This window comes from Poecile atricapillus, chromosome 3, assembly GCF_030490865.1.
Source record: "Poecile atricapillus isolate bPoeAtr1 chromosome 3, bPoeAtr1.hap1, whole genome shotgun sequence".
NCBI lineage: Eukaryota > Metazoa > Chordata > Aves > Passeriformes > Paridae > Poecile > Poecile atricapillus.
In genome coordinates, this window is record NC_081251.1 from 5,858,068 (window position 1) to 5,881,715 (window position 23,648).

The window sequence follows — 23,648 nt, forward strand, 5'->3', positions numbered from 1 at the left end:
ATAACTCCACCTTCCCAAATTTTATTTTGCAATGTTATATGAACACCCACATGGTCTCCTTTTACTCAGGGTCTGCCATCCCAAAGAATGGAGCCATCGATGGACAGATCCTTTATTAGGCTGGCATGGGGACAGGTGGCAATGTCCCTGTGTTTCAGCAATGTTTGCAGAAAAAATGCTAGGATTTGTGACTCCTGGATTTCATTCCAGTCTCTAGACAAGTGTCTTTGTAGGGGCACAGACTCTTCTGCCCATTTTTAGTCAGAGTGCTTATGATTTGTTCATATTTGGCTGGATTTTCGTGGCAACATCTCTCACACAAAAGCCACTCCTATTCCAAAGTTCAAGTCCTTACTTCAAAGCATGGAACTGGTACAGCTTTTCAAAGGAAGGCTCCTCGGAGTTTAAGATTGGTAAAACAATATATTTTTCCCAGCAGAAGAGTTTCAGCTAAAATTTTAAAAACAAATAAATGCATAAATCAAAATTTAGCCTGAGACAGACGCCCAGCATGGACAATTTCAGCCAGAACATTTAAAGTTTGGCAAAGCTGTAAGAGACTGAAATTGTCTCATCATGTGAAGTGTGTGGTGTGTTTCATCCAAGGCGATATTATCAGCTGTAAGTAATCCAGGCTGCACTTATAATTCAGAGACGTAGATGGTGGGGAAGGAAAAAAACTATTTTAATAGGTCAATTAGTACAATGTCCCAGCCTGAATTGAACTGTTGAACAAAACCCCACAAAACCTAGTTTCAACTTCAGCAAATGTCTTAACACTGAAGTTCCCCAAAACACAAGGGAATAATTTAGCTACTGGTAAATAAATTTAACTATATGTTGCTGAATTTCCTCAAGACAGACTGTTCAGTGAATACAGCATTACTCTGGTTTCATGCATCGAAAGATTCTGCATTGACTTGAATTTCCCTATGAAACATATGCAATAAGCCAAGGGGACTTTTGCTTGTTAGGGACTTTATAGCAATAAATAACAAAACAAATTGTAAGATTTTTAAGTTATAAAAATATCCTGTAGCTCTTTAAAGTAGATGTCACCTGACTGTACCTACAAGGAGTTAATCTGTCCACAGTACATTATGATCTTTAATAATTGGGAACGATTGGCCAAAGTGCTGTAAACCTGAAGAAATTTGTTGCCTGATTTTCTGCAAACCACAAGTGCAGCTTATTAATTGAGACCTGAGCATTAATCGGCACTAGCTGGCATCTGTAAACTGCAAAAGAGAAATGACCTTGGCAAACATGCAGCTGTGAATGGTGGAGCTGCAAAGCTGCAACAGGTAAAATTGGGTTTTAAGCGCGATGCAAAACAATTTGAGCTGGCTGCTGGCAGATGCCCAGGTCTAGGGTTTTTAATGAGGCTTCTGCATCAAAATAAGTGAAACCACATGGAATTTTAATTATTCTTATTCTAAATATGAAACACACTGGAGCAGTATTCTTGAATCTAGGATGTTAGCATATATATTGGCATATTAACATGATCACTTTTCTGTCCTAAACGTTTAGCTCTCAGAAAACTGGAGTGCCAGGCTATGTTAGGAAGGAATCAGCCTGGAAAATTTAAAAATTGTTTAACCTGGACTCATTCAGATGTGAAATGTTTTCGGTTTTTTTTCCAAAAATACACCTTTTTCTAATTTTTTTTGTTATTGTTAAGCCCAGTCAGCTGATGAGACTGTATAGGAGAAGACCACTTGCTGTGCTCTTCGATGTGTCTCTCTTTCTGGTGGCACAAAATAAAGTCTCTTCTCTTTACACAAGTGTTGTTTTGCAGTGTGGTGGCTGTGATGTAGGGCGGAGGGTCTATGCTTCACCCTTTTAGTGCAAGCTATCACAAGAGTGGGAATTCACAGATGCAAATGATTTACTTGCTCTGACGGAGGCAAAATTATGCTGAAACTTTAATCCTCCTGGGGAAAGGAATAAATAAATAATTATAATATTATAGTTATTATATTATGAATTATATACTTGCACTGCCATGTTACTATGTTGCTGATCCACATCATTGTTTGTGCACAGCTAGATATATAAAGATGGGTACCATACCCAGTAGAACTATTTATCTTCCCAGCCCAGCAAAGAGCTTAACGTGTATAAATGAATAGGTGTCTGGGGTTTCCAAGTTAGAATCAAAATCAACCTTAACATAAGGAGGTAGCACAGAGAAAGGAGGAGGAGGAGAGTGAAAATGCATCAGCAAGATTGAACAGCAGTGAGGGTGGCAGGAAGCTGAGGTTTAGAGCTGACTTTTTAGTAAGTTTCCCTTAGAAATGAGACTTTAGAACTGAGAATTTTTTCTGATCTTTAAGAATACCTTTACGTAATGGCGATACAATAAAGCTGGGAGCGAATCACAGCCCTGTGCAGGGAGTTATGGAGATAGCAAAAGGCACTTGGGCAAAAGGAGAGCTGGAGAAATGAGTGTGCAGGAGCTGTGCAGGCACAGCCATGAGTGAGATAAGACAGGGTTATGGTTGTTTGCCCTTTGGGTAAATACGATTGTGCTTTACAAGCAACAGTAAAAACAAACAAGTGTGGATTTACTAGGGTACATAAGGAGGTCTGCAGCCCCACATTTGAAATGCCTACGTGTGGTGTGCACATTCCCAGTCATTCCACACAGACATAATATCTTGGCAGCAGCCATGCAGAGAATGTTTGGATCTAGCTCTGAAAGGGAGGTTGCCATTTAATGTGTAAAACTGTATGGAGACCTTTGTATTAAGGAAAAAAATAAAGTATTGGTTGCAAAGAAACCAAAAATGCCAATGTTCTTCTATACCCTTAGACTCAGACCAGTTCCACCTTTGATTGTAAAAGTCTTGTTTAGCTTCTATCAGGGTAAACTAAGAGCAACTCTGTTCATGCTGGGAGAGTTGCAATTTCAATAAATTAAAAAAAAAGAAAAAAAAAAAAAAAAGAAAAAAAAAAAAGAGGGAGAATAAGCAGTAGCAGATTGAAACTCAGTATTTTGAGCAGCTGGGGAAATTATGTTCTAACCTTATATTTCCAGATACGTATCAGACTTGTTCACAATATAAAGGATAGTGTTCCAAAATTACAGCTTTGAATCTGGGTGGTATTGCCTCTGGCTATTGTTTGCAGTTGGGAATGAAAGAAGTTGCATCAAGTAGTAGTGTTTGCTGTAAAGGTACAAGTTATATTACATTCCAGGGCGCTGTGGTTGGAGGGATTGATGATGGAGACAAACCCATTCACCCATAGGTCACTGATTCAGTCCAAGATAAAGATAATAGTAATCATATTGTCATCAGAGTTTAGAATGGGCCCACTTAAAGCTCTGTGCTCAATATTGTTAGAGATGGAGGATTATAATCCCCAGGTTTCAGGCTGATTTGGAGGCTTGGCCAGCTGTGGGCCAGGTCCTCCAGCCTGAACCCAAACTGTGCCTGAGTTTTGCCCCACTGCTGATTTTAGATATCATTGTAGACATGGGTTCACGGAAATGGGAGAACAGGCAAGAATAGTGATCTAAATCCCAAAATGTGCCACACAAGGTGGCAGAGGCTGTTGAGTCTGCTGCTTACTAGCAGAGTGGCCCAGGAACAGAAGGGCTGGAGAGACATTTCTTTCGCACAGCAATGTCAGCAGGGCACATGTGAAGCCTGTCTGCAAGGAAAATCATTGCTTCATCTTAAACTGAAGATACACAGAGTGTTTGAGTGTTTAGCATATCAGTTTGGCATCTAGAAGACGCCATATTTTCATTTTAGTTAAGTCAAGTTCAGCAGACTGACAAAGAGGTGAGTGAACCCTGGGATCTGGAGGGCTGTTAAGCTATAGGTGTGTCAGCTGGGAAGTGCAGGGAGGGTCCATTTGATTTCATGATTTTCCCCCTTTATTTATACCCTACTCTTTACAGCTCTCTGTAAGTATATGTGTCAGCTGCATACTGGCTATTCCATTTGCCTCCTCTTGCTCTGCATTTCTTCATTAGGCCTTCCCTCTTTTCTTCTGTCCTTTTCCCACACCCTCTGTTTTCCACTCTTCTGGATCTCAGTACGAGCTTTCACCATCTTTGTCTTCTGCTCCTGTCCATCCCACAATCTCCTAAGCACATCACCAAGCTAACGTTTGCTTTCCAGTTCTGCTCCAAAGCTTTGGGTGTTTGATGTGGGATTAGAAATTAGGCAAAATGAGTTTACCCATCCCTGTTTTGCGTTAGACTCCAATTCACAGCGTTAGCATCCAGACATTCACAGTAGTCATAAACTGTGTGGTCTTTTTTTTTTTCAACCAGACTACATATGAAAACAAATTTTTTTTTCAATGGCAGAAAGAGTGTTTGGCTTGTAATTTTCCATCAAGTTCTCTGAAGAGTAAAATCTGCATTTTTACTGTCAGCTCAGTGGCCTTGTCCATCCTTCGGATGCAGCAAACAGTGGTTTTTAGCCAAAGGAAGCAGCTGAGTGGATTCTCACCTAAATAAATTGATTTAAGGCAAGAAGTGGGTCTTAGTCACCCCCAGTGTAACTCCCCTGGTGTCAGTGGTGCAGTTAACTTGGTGTTGCCAGCTCTTGTAGCTTTACTACAAGTTGCACAGTGATTTCTGCTTTTCTGGAAATCCCAGCTCCTGACAGCCTGTGCTGAGGTGGGAATCTCAGCTTTTATGTGCAACCAGACCTGAGTTTCTCAAGAGGCTCAAACAAAAAAAGAGACACATAACCCTCAAAACTCTGAAACCAGAAGGCAAATCAACTCCAAGTCCTCCTTTCTATTTTTGGCTCTTTTTTAATCTCTTGATTTTTGAGATTTTTTTTTTCCCCCAACCCAACTCATGACCTTTGACCACTTCAGGTTGGCAATGCTGCTCCCTCCATTGGCATCGGTGGAGTTAGACAAGGGATGAGTTTGGCCCAGCACTTCTAGAAGACAGATGTATGACTCTGTTCCTTGCAATGTATTGCTTGATATGATCTGCTGTTCTCTTGGGGGCCAGAAGAAGTGGGTTATCTTAGAAAAATAAAATTCTATCATCACGTGATACAAAAAATGGTATTTACAGAATTGTTTTCCCCCGTCTTTTGTTATAATTTTTTAGGTGCTTCAGAGCTGGGCCCATTTTCAGATCCCAGGCAGTTCACAAGCATTTCATCCCTCACTGAGAGCCGCTTCTCCAACCCACGAATGCACTATCCAGCCACCTTTACCTATACACCGCCAGTCACCTCAGGCATGTCACTGGGTATGTCCGCAACCACTCACTACCACACCTACCTACCACCACCCTACCCTGGCTCTTCCCAAAACCAAAGTGGACCTTTCCAGACCAGCAGCACTCCATATCTCTACTATGGCACTTCGTCAGGATCATACCAGTTCCCCATGGTGCCGGGAGGGGACCGCTCCCCTTCCAGGATGCTCCCACCGTGCACCACCACGTCCAACGGCAGCACACTGCTAAACCCTAACTTGCCCACCCAGAGTGACGGGGTGGAGGCGGATGGCAGCCACAGCAGCTCCCCAACCGTCTTGAATTCTAGTGGCAGGATGGATGAGTCCGTTTGGAGGCCGTACTGAGATTTCTTCTGTAGCTGGCCCGACCTCCGCAAGCCAAAAAAAAAAAAAAAAAAAAATCCACCAAACCACCAAATGGTCGACTAACTACGAAGTGCCTGTTTTTTTGTTTTATTTTTTTTTTTAAAAAAAAACAGATTTTACCAATATGTGCAACTGTGTAGATGGGATGATAATGGCCATAAAAAACACAAGAGTTACCAATATACCACAACCCATGTTTCAGATTATGTAAATCAAAGCACATATTTTTTTTTATTTTTTTTTTCCCTTGGAACCATTTTACCTTGTTTTATATTTAAAATGTACTTTCTACACACACAAAAAAAATCACCCCCCCCCTTTTTTTTTTTTTTTTTTGGAATTTTTCCTTCTTTTTTTTTTTCCCCCTAGAATTTGTAATAACTAGTGAGTACTTTTGCCAACAAGGAGAGAACGGACTCCCCGGCTATCAGGAGAAACATGGTGATGCAAGGCAAAGGCTGCATTCCCTTTTATTTTAATAAAAAACCAAAACTAACCATGAACTCCAGATACAGTTGCAATCATACAACGTATGGGACCCTCTCCACACCTGTAGTGCAATTCACCTGGTTTGTATTGGTGCACATAAAAAGGAAAGCAAAGAGCAAGTTGCTTCCATTTTGCTATGATCCATTCAGATGAAAACAGCTGTCCCAAAAAACTCTGTCCGAGCCTTGCTGCGGATAACGGTTGGATTTTCTCTGTGTTCATTGCTTTTTTTGGTTTGTTTTTGGGTACTTAAAGAGAATGAGTTTTCAAGTTAGGTGAGCCAACCCCGGGGTTTCCTTTTTGCTTTTGTATCCGTTCGTTTTGCCTTCGATTAGCCAAAAACCAAAAATAACAACCAAAACCTTGAAAAACAAAAAAACAAAATGTTATTACTTATGCAAAACATGAAAATGGCAATATATATTACTAGAGCCAAAATGGTATACATAGTATTTGTGTTCGGCTATGTTCTTTTTTTTATTTTTTTTTAAATTATAAATGTGTAAAATTTGAGGTTGTTTGCTAACATGAATCATCATTTAAGTTTAAAAGAATATTTATAATTATTTAATGACATTTGGACCCTTTAAACGTTTCTTAATGTAATGATATATTGACTTCGGTCTCTAAAAGTGTTTTTTGTTTTGTTTTATTACATTTCTGCAATAGTATAAACCTCAGACCTTTACCCAACTCTGAAAAGCAGTTCCAGTGTGAACCAGTTTACAATATGACTTAAAAACAACAAACCCAACCTAAATGCATCCACATCAAATGATTTTGGATGTAGGATCTTTTTATATAACTTATGAAGGAAATATTGTGTTTAAAATATTTTTATTAGCTGTCTGGTTGCCTTCAACACAGTCTTGCCTTTTAATCAGTAGTTGTGGAGACACTGGAAAAATGGTAGGAAGGATGAAATATTTTCCACCCTTCCCCTAATTTCTTCTTCTCCAAGGATTTTTTCTCAGAACTTCAAAATTTGAAAAGATTCATATTTAAAATAGTCTATTTTGACAGCATAATTTGGATTTCAACAGGGTTTTTTTTTTTTTTCCCCAAAGAAAAATCAAAACTGTTTCAAAGCCCATATTTTGCAAATGATTAATTGTTAAATATCTCAGAAATGGGATTAAGGGAGAAATGGTGAAACATTTTCCCCTCCCCTTGCAGTTTTAGCCCACTCAGTGGAATGGAAAGGTTTCAAACTTGAGACAGAAACTGCCTGGTAGCGAGTCACCGCCCGTTAGCATTAAATGCGGGAGCCATGCGGATGCTGTGGTGGCTCTGAAGCTGATGTGGCTGTTGCTGTGTTAGAGGGATGAGCACAAGGGCAGCAGTACTCACCTCTGCCCATACAGAAGACATAAACTCACTTTCCAAGCCACCCTGGGGCTCCCAGGGGTGGCACAAACAGAGCACCCAAACCCCAGCCAGGCTGTGGCCAAAGTACCCCACAGAGAGGCCCCAGTTTTGCCCAGCCCAGGGCTGCTGTGGCAAGCAGGGAGGTGACATGGCATTGTCTGGATGTGGTGGGAGCTGAGCCATCCTCCCCACGCTCTCCCCAGGCAGGTGTTAAGCCTGGCTTAGTGGGGCGTTCAGCACGTGCCAGTGGGCTTGGCCAAAGCTCCCTGTTTCCACTCCCTCAGTCACCGCTGCCCGCAGCCTCCTCCAAGCTGCTCCTTGGGTGATCTTTGGCTACCTCCAAATTATGGCAGTAAATCAACGTTGGGCACAGCCACACAGAGCCGGACACCACCCTCACTGCTCGTTAGCAGCGAAGCTGTTAAACGAGCTGCCATTAGCATGGTACATCCCTCCAATCTGCGTGATGACGTGCTCTTAAAAATAATAAATTAATAAAGTCTTTGCCTTCTAAAGGTTGTATACCAAGTATGCTTAAAGTATAAGTAAGACACTTTGTTTTTCTTCTAATACTTAGTTTTCCTTCAAAGATGGAAGCTGTAATTGATTCTATTTATTGTTGGTTTGTGGTAGCTTGAAGCATACCACTGTCCATTTATTTGTAACTGTAAAGTAACGTTTGTTAGTCTCAGCAGCACTTAAAAAACCAGTGTCTGGTTACACATTTCAGTTTTGTTTTTTGTTTAGTAAGCAAGAGAAAAAGAGATGTACTGCCAGTGCAAGCTGTTTCCTATTTAATAAAAGGTACTATATTTGTACATTATTTGTTATTGCTGAGAAGGGCTTTTTAAGGTTTACTGTATGCATATTAAGTAATTTTTAGGGTGCTTTTGTGTTGAAATGTTGTTAAGAGTGGCTGCAGGCAGCAACCCAGAATTTCGTTTTTTTTTTTTTTCCTTAAGACTTTGTTGTAAAATTCAAGCACTTGTTTTTTGTTTCTGGATAAATCCAGCACAGACCAGACTTTTGTTTTGCCCAATACCGACAGGACTCTGTTTGTGTCCCCGTGGTTTTCCAACTGGACCTTTAGGGACAAACGTTGAAAACGTTTTCTCCGCCCAGTCGAGGCACGTGTGCCTGATCCAGTCAATCCATGCCCTCGCCTGACCTGGCTCTTCCTGCTTGAGATAGGAAGGAAAGGATTTTCTAAGTACCTGTGGACAGAGAAGCACCAGCTCCTTGACTTTCAGTAGATCCCCATGGTCCTGAACCCTCCTGGTGCCTTTGGAAAATCTGTCCCGGTACATCAGGCTGGTCATGGAGGGAGTTGTGCAGGCTGAGGCAGAGATCCTCATCAGAGCTTTCAGAAAATGCTTTCAAGGTCACTTGGAAATGCTCTTGAATCAGATTTTCGGACCCAAACGGTGCTATGTAGTGAATCATACCAATTTATCTGAGCTTTTGTGAGGTGGTTGGCATTGATTGCAGAACAGAATTCTCTTAAGGTACGACAGCCCTTCTCTTGGGGCAGTGACAATCTTTGGCACCGGTCATAGATTTAAAGAAAAAAAAAAATTGCCTTTTTTTATCTTCCAGCTCTCTTATCCTACCAAAGACTTACTTCCAGCACAACAGACACAATGTCCCTTTTGCTTGTCTCCCCCCTTCTAAGGGTAACCAGATCAGGTACAGTGGGTCAGGACAGAAGAGTAAAGCAAATTATTTGTCCGACAGCATCATTCACGTGGCGTTTATAGTTTCCTTTAAAAGCCCAGCTGCTGCATCTTTCTTAGCATTGAACCTTTGTTGCCAGCAGTCCCCTGAGCAAAGATTTACCATTTTCCACAGGTACCATCTGCAGTGGGGAGAATTTTGCACTTTCAACCTGAGCAAAGCAAGGCTCAGCTCCGTGCTGGGCTGCAGCAGCAGCAAGCCATGAGCAAAAGCAATAATTAAACCTGGATCAGCCATGAGCTCAAAGAAGCCCCATTCTCTGCCCCCCTGAATTTCTTGTTGTTTTTAAATAGAATGCATTTCAGTTTAACATTTTCTGAGAACTTTTTTTAGATGTTTGTTTACTTCCATGTTTACAGATAACTCTTTGCTTTTTTTTTAATGCAGTACTTTTAAGTATATCAGCCAAAACCATACTTTTACAGTAACTTTAGGTAATATGAGTGACATTCCAATTTTTTTTTGTTGTTAAATATGCTTTACCAATCTTGAACTTCCGCTGGAACAAAATATTTGTAGCATTTTGTGTAAATACAAGCTTTAATTTTTTTTTATTTTTTCAAATGCTGTCACCCAAGATTTGCTTTTCATGCACATATTGTACAAACACACTCTGCTTTATGCCACAGACGATGATTGTGGATCAGTTTACTTCAACTTCAAAGGGACTATTTGTATTGTATGTTGCAACTGTAAATTGAATTGTTTGGCATTTTCTCATGATTGTAATATTAATTTGAAGTTTTAATTTCATTTTCAATAAAATGGCTTTTTTTTTTTTTGTTAATGTTCTTCTACGCTTCTTTTTCTTCCTTGTCTCTTCTTGGCACCAGGCAGGGTAAAGCAAGCACATGGTAGGACATGGGATCAGGCTGTCTGTGGCTGACCCATCAATTTCTGCAGCACTTGAATTTTCAACTAAATATAAAAATCAAGTTTCCAGTCCCTTGGGTGGTGAAAGACACCTTCTAAACCTGATCTCAAATGTCACTGCTTTTCCTGAGCCTGCAAATTATCGAAAGTTGTGTTTCTTAGAGGAGTGCAAACTGCTCTTGTTTATCTTGCTGGGTCATTAACTCTAGAACCAAACAACTGGCATTAGCCAGGACATTCCCAGGGAAAACTGGGATAGATTTCTAAACTGGGAGGCAGGGATTTGGATTTGTGGTGGTTTTCCATTATGGGGGTTGAGCTATCTCCACCTCTTCCTGGTCACACCTGAGGAATGCAGTCATAGATAATCTTGTGATTTGCATGGCCTGAGGCAAGAATAGTTTTCAAGCAGCAAAAGATGTATGGATTGGGAGGGGACTGAGGGAGGTTATTTTTCCTCCAGCTTAGTGTCAGGTGTAGGAGGAGATGCAGCTAATGTAGGTGAGGTTAAGTTCACCCAAGGCTGTCTGCAGGAGGAGAGGACAGGAGTTGTATGCAAGCTTGTGCCTGGTTTCATAGTAAGTTCATATCCTTTTTAGCTATTTCTTGGTCTGTGAAAGAGAAATAGTAGCACAGAGAGGTGTGAGGTTCTGGTCGTTTAGAGAAACCTTTTACTATGAAGTTTAAGTATTACTGATACCGATTTTGGGAGCTCTTGTTGGCTTTACCATGGACCTACATGTTTCTTGCATGGTGGTTACAGCTTGAGGGTGCTCTCATTCCAGCTCATAATCCAAGTCCTGACTGTAGGGAAGTTTTATCCAAGAGTAAGGAACCAAGCAAACCAACCAATGTTCTGTGGTGTAGTTACTATAGAAGTTGTTTGGGGGGGGACTTATGCTACAAGCACTAGTGCTAAGACTTCCTGCTGCCCTTTGGCACACAGATTAACTCATCTCAGCTATTCACTGCACAGAGGGACCCTCATTATAGTCTTGCTTTCATGGTGACTTAATCCAGATTCCCATCAATGGAAATAAAATTTTCTCCATTTTGTATGATGAAGCGCTGGAACAAGTGCCATGGGAGATTGTGGCACTTCTGTTCCTGGAGATTTAGAGGACCCAACTGGTAGAGCATGGAACAACCTGGTATGACCTCCAAGTTGAGGCTGCTTGAGCAGGAGGTTGATCTTGGAGACCTCCCACGATCCTTTCCAAATTATCCCATGGGCCTGTGAGGCAGGCTGGGAGCTGCCTGCTACAGGTTGTTGTCTGAGATAAAAACTGCTTGTGTGACTGTATGGAGAGCACATATTCAGCTAAATGAAATCTGAATAAAGAGGTTGGACAAGATTAAACTCATACATAGGCAGGTTACTGAGAAGTTACAGTGATCTCTCTTTTTATTGAACCATAGAATGGTTTGGTTTGAAAGAGACCTTAAAGATCAGTTTTGTTTGTTTCTGCACATTTCTCTGGCATATCTACAGCAGACATAGGTCAGCACAAGGGCTGATAAAGCCAAACCATCCCTCTGATCCAGTACAGTAGTTCCCACTGAATTTCATGCTGGGGATGTTGGTTTTCATTTTTTGATTTGTTTACCCTGCAGCTTAAGAAGGCAATTCTTTTGCCTTAGCAAAGAAATCAACCACTCTGGAGGCAAGTTACCACCCCTGGTGAACATGGAGGACAGCCTTGTACAGAGACATGTGGAGTGCTGGGGGCAGATAAGACTCAAATTGCTTTAGGAGACAACAGTTAGAGATGTTTCCTGCAAGGGGTGGTGACTGTTGTTTTCCCCATCTTTCAGTGTCAATAAATAGCATCTTGAGTTTGGGTTGTGAGGGCTGAACACCAGCTCTGAGTTGCTGGAGTTTGGCCTTGACAGTCCTACACTGCCGCTCCCTGCCCGCCTCAGTTTTAACTTTTTAATTTCCTGTGGCTGTGAGCAGCACTGGAAGCGCTCAGAGCAGCCACAGGCCTAAATCAGCCTTTTTTGTGCCTAAAACAAGCTCTCTGGGAGAGGTGGGGGTGAGAAGAAGCAGGGTCTGACTTTATGGTTCAGCACCAAACCCTGTTCTGACACCAAATAAAACATTCATCAAGCTGTTTATTGGGGAAAAGAAGGAAATAACCTCAGTTATATATCCAAGGATTGACATGAACTGCCTAGTTACCTTCTGCATCATCAGGAGGAAATGTATTCATATTTTGGGGTGAAATCGCTCCCCTGGGTAACCTCTCACAGATGACCAGTGTTCTGCAGCCTGCGGGGGGTCGCACTAGAAAATGTTTTGGGTGGGGGTGCAGTGAGGTTGTCCAGCTCAGACACTCACCATTTGGATGAATGCCTGCAGAGTACAGCCCAAAAGCATTATTCACTAGAAACATTTGTTGGATGGGTTAAAAATTATAAACAAATCTGTTAAAAATGCATAATCTTTGGACAGGGTGATGGGGACAACTGTGACATAAAATACTGGGAGCAGGTTGAGCATTTCTACTCAACATCTTGAAGAAAAGTTTTAGTACAAGCTTAAAGCAAAAAATTAAATATTTAGCTGGGGCCTCCTGTGATTATCATTTCTCTTTAGATCTACTGGTGAAATGTCAGTCTGGGATGTGTAAAGATGTTCCCCTGAGGACTCTTTGTGATATTTGTATGACTTTGGAGGGGGGAATCTGAGCATTTACCCCTCTGGGAATAGGAAACTCTTGGCACCAGTAGCAGATAAAGCCATGAGATACAAAGAGACCAAAGCCCAAACTTCCAAAAGCTTCTGGTGATCTGATGCAGTGCAAACAAATAACTTGGGATGTACAACATCATTTAAAATTGAAGTTCTCAGGCCTGCCCTGCTACTCCTGTGCACATTTATTGAATATGTTAGTGTAGATGCAACTTGCATTTTGAATGTTGATTGTGTTACCTAAATAACAAGCAGACTTGAATTTCCCTACTCCAGTTGTGTGAGAGTTGAGAAAATCCCTATATTTGTAAGAACTTGCAACTAAACATTAGTTTTACTTCTGTAGCTGAGAAATTTCAGTATCATCTGTGATTCTCCAGACAGCTTGGGACTTCTCTTTTAATACCTCAGTTTCCCTAAATATAGATCAGGGATTTTGTTATTTCCCTACTGTGTCAGGGTGTCTTATGGGCTCTGTGTTTACAAAGATCTTTGAACTTTAGTTGTTACTGTTGTTGTTGTTTAGCTTTTTTTACTACAAATCCAGTGCTTGGTCTCACACCATTGGATAGTGTCCTTTTGAAGCAGCACAATTCTAAACCACATGTTTAGAAAAAAATGACCCAGTTTCCAGACTGCTGATCTGGTGAAATAACAATGTGGAGCTAAGGCCAAGTTGTGCTGCCTCAACAGATTTACTCAGGATTTGTGGTGGGGCAGGAAGAAAAGCAGAGATCTCTGTAGCCCGTGGAGGCAGCCCTTGGCCGCTCCCTCCCAGCAGCTCACTCGGGATGAGCAGCTGGATCTTGTGGGATGTCCCAACACTTAGAGAAAAGCAAACAGCCCATGTTAAGGTTGATACATTGCAGCAACTTGCCAGTGATTAATGCTTGCCACGAGGCCAAATTCAGATGGTGATTACGCCAGAAGAGATCAGCTGAAGTCCCTCTATTAATAGTCCCGTGGTTTTGGACGCAGCATTTTCCTACCCGTAAGTGTGGGTGTAATCAATGAAGGGTCACTGAAGTGCTGGTTGAGTGAAGTGAAGGAGTCTCTGTCGGTCTCCTGGCTCAAGAGAGGCTCAATGCAGGACCACAGCCGCCGGATCATCTCAGTAGGGCTGTGCCCAGCAAGTTTTGGTGTCTTGTAAGCATGGAGATAAAGTCAGGGCTTTAGTGGAGCATTCTATCCCCAAGCTTCTCCTGATGTCCACCTCCAACCTTCCAAAGTGCAGTTGGCAACTTTTTCCCCAGCATCTGCACTAGGGTTTGGTTTGTCCCTGCCTCTGACTTTGGGCACACAAGGTACAGTAAGTGTTTAAAACCTTGTTGCACATCTACAGGGCTCCAGTGCGTAGTGACCTGTCCTTTCCCCCTCAGCTGTATTCATAGAATCACAGAATGGTTTGTGTTGGAAGAGACCCTAAAGATCATCTTGTTCCACGGCAAAGAATGTTCCTAATAGCTCATCTAACCCCGCCCTCTGGCAGTGTGAAGCCACTCCCTCATGTCCTGTTATTCCATGCCCTTGTCCAAAGTCCCTCTCCATCCCTCTTGGAGGCCCTTTAGGTACTGGAAGGTGCTGTGATTATTCCTCCAGCCTGTGACTTTAAGGTCCTAGTAAATATAAAATCAGAGCCTAAACAATAAGGCAGCTCCTCAACCCCCCACAGCTTGTTTACTTTTTGATTTCCAAAGAAGTCCTTAGTAGCTGAAAATAATACTGCTACATCCAAACACTCTGAGACAGCTTCTTCCAGGAAAACACAATTTTTATCCCTGCTCCAGGATGTGTGAGGCTGGTTGGCAAAAGTGAGGAAATAGAAAGGACAGGCTGCAGCAGAAGGGGTAAAAACCCCAAATAATCCAGACAGATCTCAGGAAACCTGGATGCAAAGGATCTTTCTCCATCTATTACCAGTAGTGGTGTTCTCCTAAAAGAGCAGGGTGCTCTCATCTTTTAATAATAGCCAGGCCAGATGCTAAAGTCTCTTCTGTAAATACTATAAAAGTGAGGAAAACAGCTGATTTGTGTTAAGATGAACACACCAGGAGAATAAGCCAAAAAAAGTATGAGAAATCTTCAGAGGTCTGTCTTTGCAATGCCACTTGGCAGCTGGATCTTAAAGTCAGGACTGAAAATTCAGCCTGTGCTTCTGTCCCTTCACTGATCAGTCACCGTGTGTAGAGAAGGAATTCCTGCACTGTCTGGGGATTTGGAACAGTGCTGGCAGGGATCTGTTTTACAGAGCTGCAAAATTCACAGCTTTTGGGGAGCTGTAGAAAATACCAATTCAACAAGGAATTTTCTTGACTTCCTCATTGCCATAGAAAATGGTTCCATGCTGAGTAGGGGCCAGTGGTTTAAAATGGCATTTTTGTTCCATCTTTTTTTGTACTTTCCCCTCTGCCCTGTTTTTGTTCTCAGTATTTTTTATTTGTCTGGAAGACATTAATTCAAAGTACTAGATAAAGACAGGATTGGGGTTTCATAACACATTGTACTGAGCATTAAGGAAGATGCCTGTGCCTCTCTTCACACTGCCCTCTTTTCCTTATATTCAGCACAGGAACTGTTTTTTCTTCTGGGCAGGGGTCTTTGAAATCATAGTAAAATCACTCATGTTTGTAATGTGCTTATAGGTATTGGATGGAAAGTGTTAGAGAAAAGTAGAATACATGGTGACATTATATTTTTTATTTCTGCAATGGGGCAATGCTCAAGAGAATGAATTAACTGTGTATCATGGCCACACATTTTTCTCAGATGCTGAGGGGCAGTCCTCACAAACAGTTCCTAGAAACCAGAAAAAAACCTATTGTGAAATGATGGGAAGAACTCATTCAGTGTTTAGGATTCCTGCCTAAGGACTGCAGATAAAATTGTTTATGAAGAACTTGTACAACCCCTTTCCTTGCCAGCAAGGGTAGGTTTGGTACGTGCTGTTTCAAACCTCCCTGTCTCTGCCCAACCAAAAGGATCCCTCCAATTGTTATTTTCATAAGTTTACAACTAGGAACTCATTTTGATTGTTCAGAACTTTACAGGGCACAGAGACTTTTTTTTTTATTCTGTGCACTGCTTTTTGTTTATAAAGGATGTTTTTCTGGGATGGTCATGTGAAGACTGACATTTCATTGTGGGCATCTGCCCTGGAGCAGCACATGAGCTCCTCCATGCCAGAAAATACCAACAGATAATGTGCTGATGTTCTGCAACATTACCTGATTATCATGGATTTACACAGCCAGGTGCATGTGGCACAGAGGGACAGACCTAGCACCCACACCTGTGGTGAAGGATGGAAAGAGGATCCTCCAGTCATGGCTGAGGGCATTTTCTCCTGCTCAGAGACACCCGTCTGTATCAGGTCTCACCATCTGGAGAAAATTTAAAATAGAGATAATTTAGGTCACCTGCAGTGTGACAACCAAGAGACAGGAAAACATAAACCACTGCTATTTGAACTGACCGTGGCATGCAGGAGATGACACCTCCCCAGAGGTGTTCACGTGGGGACATTGGGGACTTGCATCTGTCCATTTCTTTGGGACTGAGGGGTGAAACCCCAATAAAGATGGACAAATGAATGCACACCATAAACAAAAGTCATCTCAGATGCAAATCACCATGCTCAGATCCTAGCTTTACACTGGAAGTAGTAGGGCCTTGAAACCTTCCACGCTTCCTGCTCCCCTAGCAGGTATTGGACATGTGGACTCAGTATGCAGATCTTACATTTGGCTCTGTCAATAAGCAGAGCTAAAACTGGAACCAGTTTGCACTTTGAGGAAGTGTAGATTTGCTGAAGTCACTGCCACATTTAATGTCACTATTGGCCCTTTGGCATTTCAGTTACTGCCCTGTTAAAGTATTTTAATCATAAACCCAAAGGAGCAGCATGAAGGGATCCATCCCTTCCCTAGGTGTATAACTGCCTTCATCACTGGTACATGCAGGGCTTCTCCCATCTCACTGCATCCTTTCAGCCCCACAATGGGGTTGTGGACCAAAATCAGGGAAAGTTGTAGAAGCCTGGCTGTTGCTCTTTGGTCCTGGAGACATGTGAAGAGGTGCACCCAACAGAGACAAGGATAATACTGAATTTGCAAAGGTTTGGTGCTAAAGATGAGAATGACCACAGACCTCAGGCCTTGCAAATGAAGTATCATTTTTCCAGTGCTTCTTTGCCACCACTGCAAATAAGAAAATAAACCTCAGAGATGGAAGACATGAAGTTCAGAAGCACATCCACACCCATGTGCAAAATGAGAAAGGGGGCAACCAAATTTCCAGCTGTCTCCCAGAATGAGAAGGAGTTCACTTTTCTGAGAATGTTTTCTTAAACTCACTCTCTTCTCAAAGGTCCGGAACAGATGGGTACTAAATAAAATTTGTGTAATGCCTTAGATTTGTGCTGGTGAAAGTATGGGATATGAATAAGAATATGAGTATGATTTTGGCCCTGTATTTACCACCTTGTTGAGTCGATATTATTTAATGGGAAATAGTATTGGAAACAGGTAAAAGTATGTATGGAACAAGGGAGTTGATCTTGCTAAGAATCCTGCAGTTTCTGGTTTATTTAGTTGCTTTTTTATAGCTTAAAATGGAGTAACTGTTTTCCTTCCAAGGGTTTTTGGCTGCTTTACAGTTGTTGTTAGGAAATTGGTATTTCTTCATAAAAGATGTACTCATTTGTTAATATTTGTGATGAGGAAAACTTCAAAGAATTGAAATTCTTTTGAATTGAAATGTGATGCTATTCTTCCAGAAAAGTCCAGTACCTTGTCAGTAAAAAACATTTCTTCTTGCAAGTCAATACCAATCCAAATTAAAAGGCAAAGGAGGGTCGCAGTTTGAAAATTGTTTTTCTGCTACAGTTGTGCACGCTACTTTGCCCTCTTTAGGTTCATAGTAAAAGCTTAAAAACCTGCTATTGGCAGGATATACAAAGGAATGACTTGGTTCAGATAATAAATGGTAGAATAGAGAAGAAGTCTAAAATGTTCCTTTTGGCTTTGGGAATCTTTGCTTTCTGTGCTTGTGAGTGGATCAGCACCTTATACCTGTGTGTGTCTGTAGAGCTGTGTGTGTGAGACAGGGCAAATTTGCCCCCCCCAAGAACACAGAAGATGCGAGAATGCCAGTGAAAAGGTGGGATTTGCCTCTTGTTTGGCATGGGAAAACCCATTCTCTGAGCAGAAAGGATTTCTGTTTCTTAGGAAAACCAAGAATTTTGGCCTCTGGATTTGAAAGTCATCTGGATAATTAAGTAGTGGCAACAATGACAGTTGTTAATTTTTTTTAGTCTTTGTTGCTCAGTGAGCTGCTCCTATGTGCAGAGCCCTAGCTAGACTATACTCCCTGGCCCCAAAATCGTGGGTGTGATTGGATTGTAGGTTTTCATATAGTTTTGAAGACTTCAGAAGATGGGGAAAGACTTCTCCTTTCATCAGTGCTTTGGTCATTCAAGCTGTAACAGATCCCATTGCCCCTCTAACTCTAGTTACAGGTGCTGGAGATCAATCTACTGGATATAAGTGAGACAAAGAAGTATCTTTGCAAGACCATCCAACACAGCTGGAAAAAATGACAAGTTCTTGGCCAAGTAATTTTTCAGGCTATAAATAAATAATAATAAAAAAAAAAAAAAAAAAAATTGGAGAAACTAGGAAAAATTGCTCTAAGTTTCCTATAATCTTGTAAATTATCTGAGACAGTAGAGCAGAGAGGAACCTTGAAGTGGGAGAGATGAGGGCAACAACTGAGTGCCATAAAAACAGTATTTCTATAGTATCCATGATGATTGCTATCTAGTACAGTTAACATTTTCACTTCTCAAATTCACCTTGCATCAGTCTTCTTACGCAGACATAACTGATGCATTGATCATTATTGACAAGTGGTTGGTTTTTGTTGTACTTAGTTTTTTCTCTGGAATGAAAGAAATGGTGCATGGGCTGTTGCTCAAGGAGAAAAAGAATCCAGGGAAAATGAGATGTCCCAGGCTTTGAAACATACAAATGGGTGTGATGTGCTGTTGTACAGATGTTGTGCAGTCAGCACCTCTCATTTGCACCTGAATAAAGTTTAGCTACTCTCTGGGTTGGGCTTAGCCATGAGAAAGCTGAGAGATGTTGCTTTTCATGTTTAATGGGAAGGAAACAACTCGTTTTCTTGACACTTTGACCCCCTGTTTTCTTATCAGCCATCACCAAGGTGTTGCAAATACGCTGAAGAGTGCAGAAGAAAAGGTCTGAACCACATGAATCTAGTTTCATTATTTGCATTTAATTTTTTTTTACTTTGTCTGGGCTGTCACATCCTAATTGCAGTGTGCCCAGGTGGCCAAGAAGGCCAATGGCCCCTGGCTTGTACCAGCAATAGTGTGGCAGCAGGACCAGGGCAGTGACTGTCCTTATGCCTCATCAGGACACTGGTGAGGCCACACCTCAAATCCTTGTTCAGTTTTGTACTCCTCATGTGAGAAAGACATTGAGGGGCTGGACTGTGTCCAGAGAGAGGCAATGGGGCTGGGGGAGGGTCTGCAGCACAAGTCCAGGAAATTGGGAGTGTTTAGCCTAGAGAAAAGGAGTCTCAAGATGGACCTTTTTGCTCTTTATAAGTCCCTGAAAGGAGACTGTAGCCAGGTGGGGCTTAGTGTTTTCTCCCGAATTACAAGAGCCAGGATGAGAGGAAATGTCCTCAAATTGTTCTGGGGACGTTTATATTGGATATTGGGAAAAATTTATTCGCAGAAAACCTAATCAAGCATTACAACATGCTGCTTCTGGAAATGGTAGGGTCACCATCCCTGGAGAGATTTAAAAGATGTGTAGATGTGGTGCTGAGGGACATGGTTTAATGGTGAGCTAGCAGAACTGAGTTAATGATTGGACTCAATGATCTCGGAGGCCTCTTCCAACCTTAATGTTTCTCTGGTTCTGTGATCCTGTGTCTGCTTTGTTTGACTCATGTAGGAGCAACTCCTATGAGCAGCCGCTGCTGCTTGGAGCTGTTCCATGGAGAAGGTGGCTCTGTGCACATGAACCCCAGGGCAGACACAGTGAGTGATTTTGCAAGTGTCTTTCTTTCAGTTCAAGCATTTTTTCTAGGCTTTTGGAGGCATTTAACTTTAATTTTCAGCATCCTTTTGAATGAGACAGTGTTGCAGTATTGTGCTCTGTGTGGACACAAGGGCACACAGTTTGCCCAGTGTTTGTAGCCTTTCAGTCACATGGTCAGCCAGAGAAGCTCAGTAATTTCAGAACTCCCGAATGACTGAATACATTTCAAGATGACATCTCCATGGATAGCAGAGGTGTTTCTGTCCAAGCACTGGTTTGGATGGCACCTTTATTGTGTAGCAAGGAGAACAACCAAGACATGCTGTAATGCAGTCCCTCCTTAATACTCCTAGAAATGTTCTTGTGTAGAAAACTAAGAGGTTGTGAAGACTCTTTGGTCTCACAAACACTGAAATACTGCAACTCAAACAGTGACTGTTGGCAAATGTGACATAAAATGCATTTTCTGAAAAACCAGTGAGAGAAGTTTCAAGCTGAAGTCCTTGGCCTCACCTTTGGAGCTTGGCCTTCATGGCCTGTTGGTGATGTGGTGTCAGCCATTGACCTGCAGTGACAAAATCAAGTGCCTAAGCCCTCTGAGTCTGCAGAGCAAAGGATGAAATGTTTATCAGATTTGACCTAGATTTGGCCCTGATTTTTAAAGGCAGGCTTGTTGCTCTATGAATAAACTCAGGATGTTGAACATAAACATCTGAAAAATAGGAGGATGAGTCTTCTCACTCAAGCCCTAGAAACCAGAAAAGGAGAAAATTGAGATTTTAAAAGAAAAGTCTCAGCAGAGTGGAAGCAAGATAGGAAGATGCTCCATTTAAAACAATTTGGGTTCCCACTTTCCATATCCTTGGCAATGTGATACTCTTGGACCAGCAACAGCCACATTGTACACACCCTGCCCTACTCATGGTGTTATGCCTCAGATCTTCTGCAGGCCAGAGCTGAAACTGGAGTCATACATAAGCCTGAGCCCTCAGTAAGAGGCAGCCACTGTAGAAACCAGAGACTTCAGCCTCTTCCAGGAACCCTGAGCAGGAGATGTTTTCAGAGAAATGGCCGAGTTCTCTTTTTCTGTCCGCAAAAAACAACTGACAGCAACGTATGCTTGGCTATTTTCTAAAGGGTTTTGCTGTAGCCCAGAATTCTAGGTAGGAAATAATACAGAATGAGAGCAGATCTTTACTCCTGGCTCTGCTACTTGTTTGCAGATGGCTTTTCCCTTGTCAGGATTGTCTGCCTGTGTGTTTGTACAGTTTGGGCTTATTTTGGCCTGTTTTTTGTACTTTTGACATCTACGTGGACCCCCAGCCTGGTGCACTGACCTCCTAACTCAGAGCTCATTTAGTCAAAATGCTGAACAGGTATAAATCAGATTTTCCCCTTCCAGCTGAGAAAATGGGAGCACTCACACCTGATGTTGGGTGGCAGAAAGGAGAGTGATGAAGCCTGGAAGAAAATAAAGTAGAAAGAGAACAGATGTACCAACAGTGATGTGCCCTTGGAAAGAGGCAGGAGTGCATTTTCATCTTGGTTTTGCCAGGTGTGACTCTTTCCAGGACCTTACTAATTAATGCTTACACGTATCAGCCATTCCACCCAAACCCCAGCCCATGGTGGGCATGAGGTGTTTGGGAAGAACAGCTGCAAATGGAGCAGTGCTGGAGCCCAAAGAAGCAGGATAGGGGTTATCTCACGGAAATCAGACTTCCACATCTGGGATGGTTACCCTATGTTTGCTTCCTTTAGGGTCAATAGAGGGAAAATAGTGGTTTGATCTGAACCAGTTGAATTCCCCACTTTAGGATGAGATACCCTAAAAAGATACTTCTCCTTCTTGCCTGCAAAGAAAGCTCAGAAACATCTTCCCTGAGATCTGGATCATGAAGAGGTGCAAAAATCTGTGTCCCTGGATCCAGTTTGCCAGCAAATTTCATATGCCTCATGGATGGAAAATAGTTCTGGGTGTGGAAGTCTGAATTTTTCAGTTGTTTAAATTGACAGTTGCGCACAAAATTAGCAAGAGCACTGTATTTTTGAACAAAAAAATTGGATTGTTTGCAAAAAATTGTCACCTCCATGCACACATAATCTCAATAGGGAAAGACTTTGAATTGGTCTCAGTGACTGACACAATTGAGCAACACCTGAGACTTGACACATTAGCTGCTGGGCTTTGAGTTGGGTTTTCTAGTTTTGCTCTTAGTAGCAAACAGAAAAAAGCTCCAAGAATCAAATGAGAAAGGAGGAGAAAGCCATTTCACCCCTCTTTGGGTTGGGTGCCAATCTTGTTTCTCTGGTACATAAACTGGATGCAAATTCACTAACACCACTGCACACGTAGTGATTGAGCTGAGGAGACAATCCGACCTTGAAAAAGTTTCAAGGCTCCTTCAGGCAAGGACTTGGATACTTTCCCAAAGTGTAGCTAAACATTTTGCCTTTAAAAAAAAAACAAAAAACAAAAAAAAAAATTTGGAAACCACCCAACAAGCTTCTCTGAAGAGGTGTCTGGACCTTCCTACTCTCATGGGGCTGAAATCACTCCAGGATTTTTACTCTCATTCATGTTGGTGGAATTGGAGGGCACCCAATGGCAGGTGGCATCAGGGTATGGACTGAGACAAAAACAATCTGAGGATGAGTTTTCTGCATTTCAGCTGCAACATCCCCATAGTGAGGGAACCTAAAAAATAACCAGAAAAAGATTGAAGTGCTGGCAGCAGTAACAGCCACAGCTGGGGTACAGGTGGCATCCACCCTAGACTGCATGTTTTCATCAGCACTGGGAGGAACGGCATCCACCAGCTGTGCAAAGAGTCCCACTGGACATGGGGTAATGACTACCTGGAGGCACTGCTGTCCCCATCTGTGTAGTGTAGTCAGCTCCTGGTTGCCAAGCAGGTTTCTGTATGGGCTGCTGTGTCACACACCCAGGTCCCCACCACCCAGGGCAGTGTATGTGCCTTCCAGGAAAAGCTTCTTCTCCATCTGAGCTCAGAAATGAGCTGAGGTAGTTCTGGTAGAGATGCTGGAAAGGATAGCTCTTTGATTTTGGGGAACCAGCAAACCCTCACAGCTGGTGCTCCCTCCAGTCTGATCTTGCATTTTCTCCAATCTCCAAATGCAGACATTGATTCCCACAGTTCCCAGCAAAAATTTTCTTATTTTACTTATTTACTTATTTTGCTTTACTTGCATTTACTTTATTTTGTTTGTTTGTTTATTGGAGTTTTTTTGGTAGTGTCATCCTGATTTGTCCCTGGGCTAAAAACCCAGCAGTGGACATGTCGGCTCTGGCTTCACTTCCCATTTCCTCTCCCACTGCACACCAAGCACTTGTTCCCTCTGTGGAAGCAGGTTTCTCCCTGAGGAGCAGATTGCTTCAACCTCCTCTCTTTGAGGTGCAGAGTTTTCACCAGGCATCCCTTTGCAAATAAAACCATCATCAAAGTGACCCCCATGGAGTCTGGATCACAGAAATCAGGTGGCAGGTCAGAAAACGGCATACCCAAGATGTCTATGGTAGGTTTGACCACTGTGGTTGCATGAACCAAACCATGCCTGGGTTCACACTCTGGTCCTGAAGCCACTTGGCTTTTTTGTCATTAGGTACACAACACTAAGTACCCTGAGTCCCTAAAAGGGAAGAGCCACATCCAAAATGCCTATTCAGAGTGTTCTTGGCTTTTCTAACACATGGTCTGTGCCTGAAATTGGCTTCAGAGAGTGCTCCTTGACTGTGCCCATGCTAAAAATTTTGCAGCATGGATATGTTCTTGTGCCCGTTCCTGCATGCCAGGACTGTTTAATTT

At 42.2% G+C, this 23,648-nt stretch overlaps 1 protein-coding gene across 3 annotated transcripts in view; it reads left to right on the forward strand.

Annotated features, from left to right (window-relative positions):
* The window catches only part of RUNX2 (RUNX family transcription factor 2), a 157,424-nt gene that overhangs the window by 83,745 nt on the left and 50,031 nt on the right, over positions 1 to 23,648 (forward strand). For 2 of the 3 annotated variants that reach the window (XM_058836067.1, XM_058836068.1), the window contains one exon: positions 5,093 to 5,571. The exons of the other annotated variant lie outside the window; for it this stretch is intronic. In XM_058836067.1, the coding sequence (XP_058692050.1) occupies positions 5,093 to 5,571 (479 nt within the window). Of the gene's footprint in view, positions 1 to 5,092; positions 5,572 to 23,648 lie in introns of those variants that run through there. 3 annotated transcript variants of the gene reach the window in all.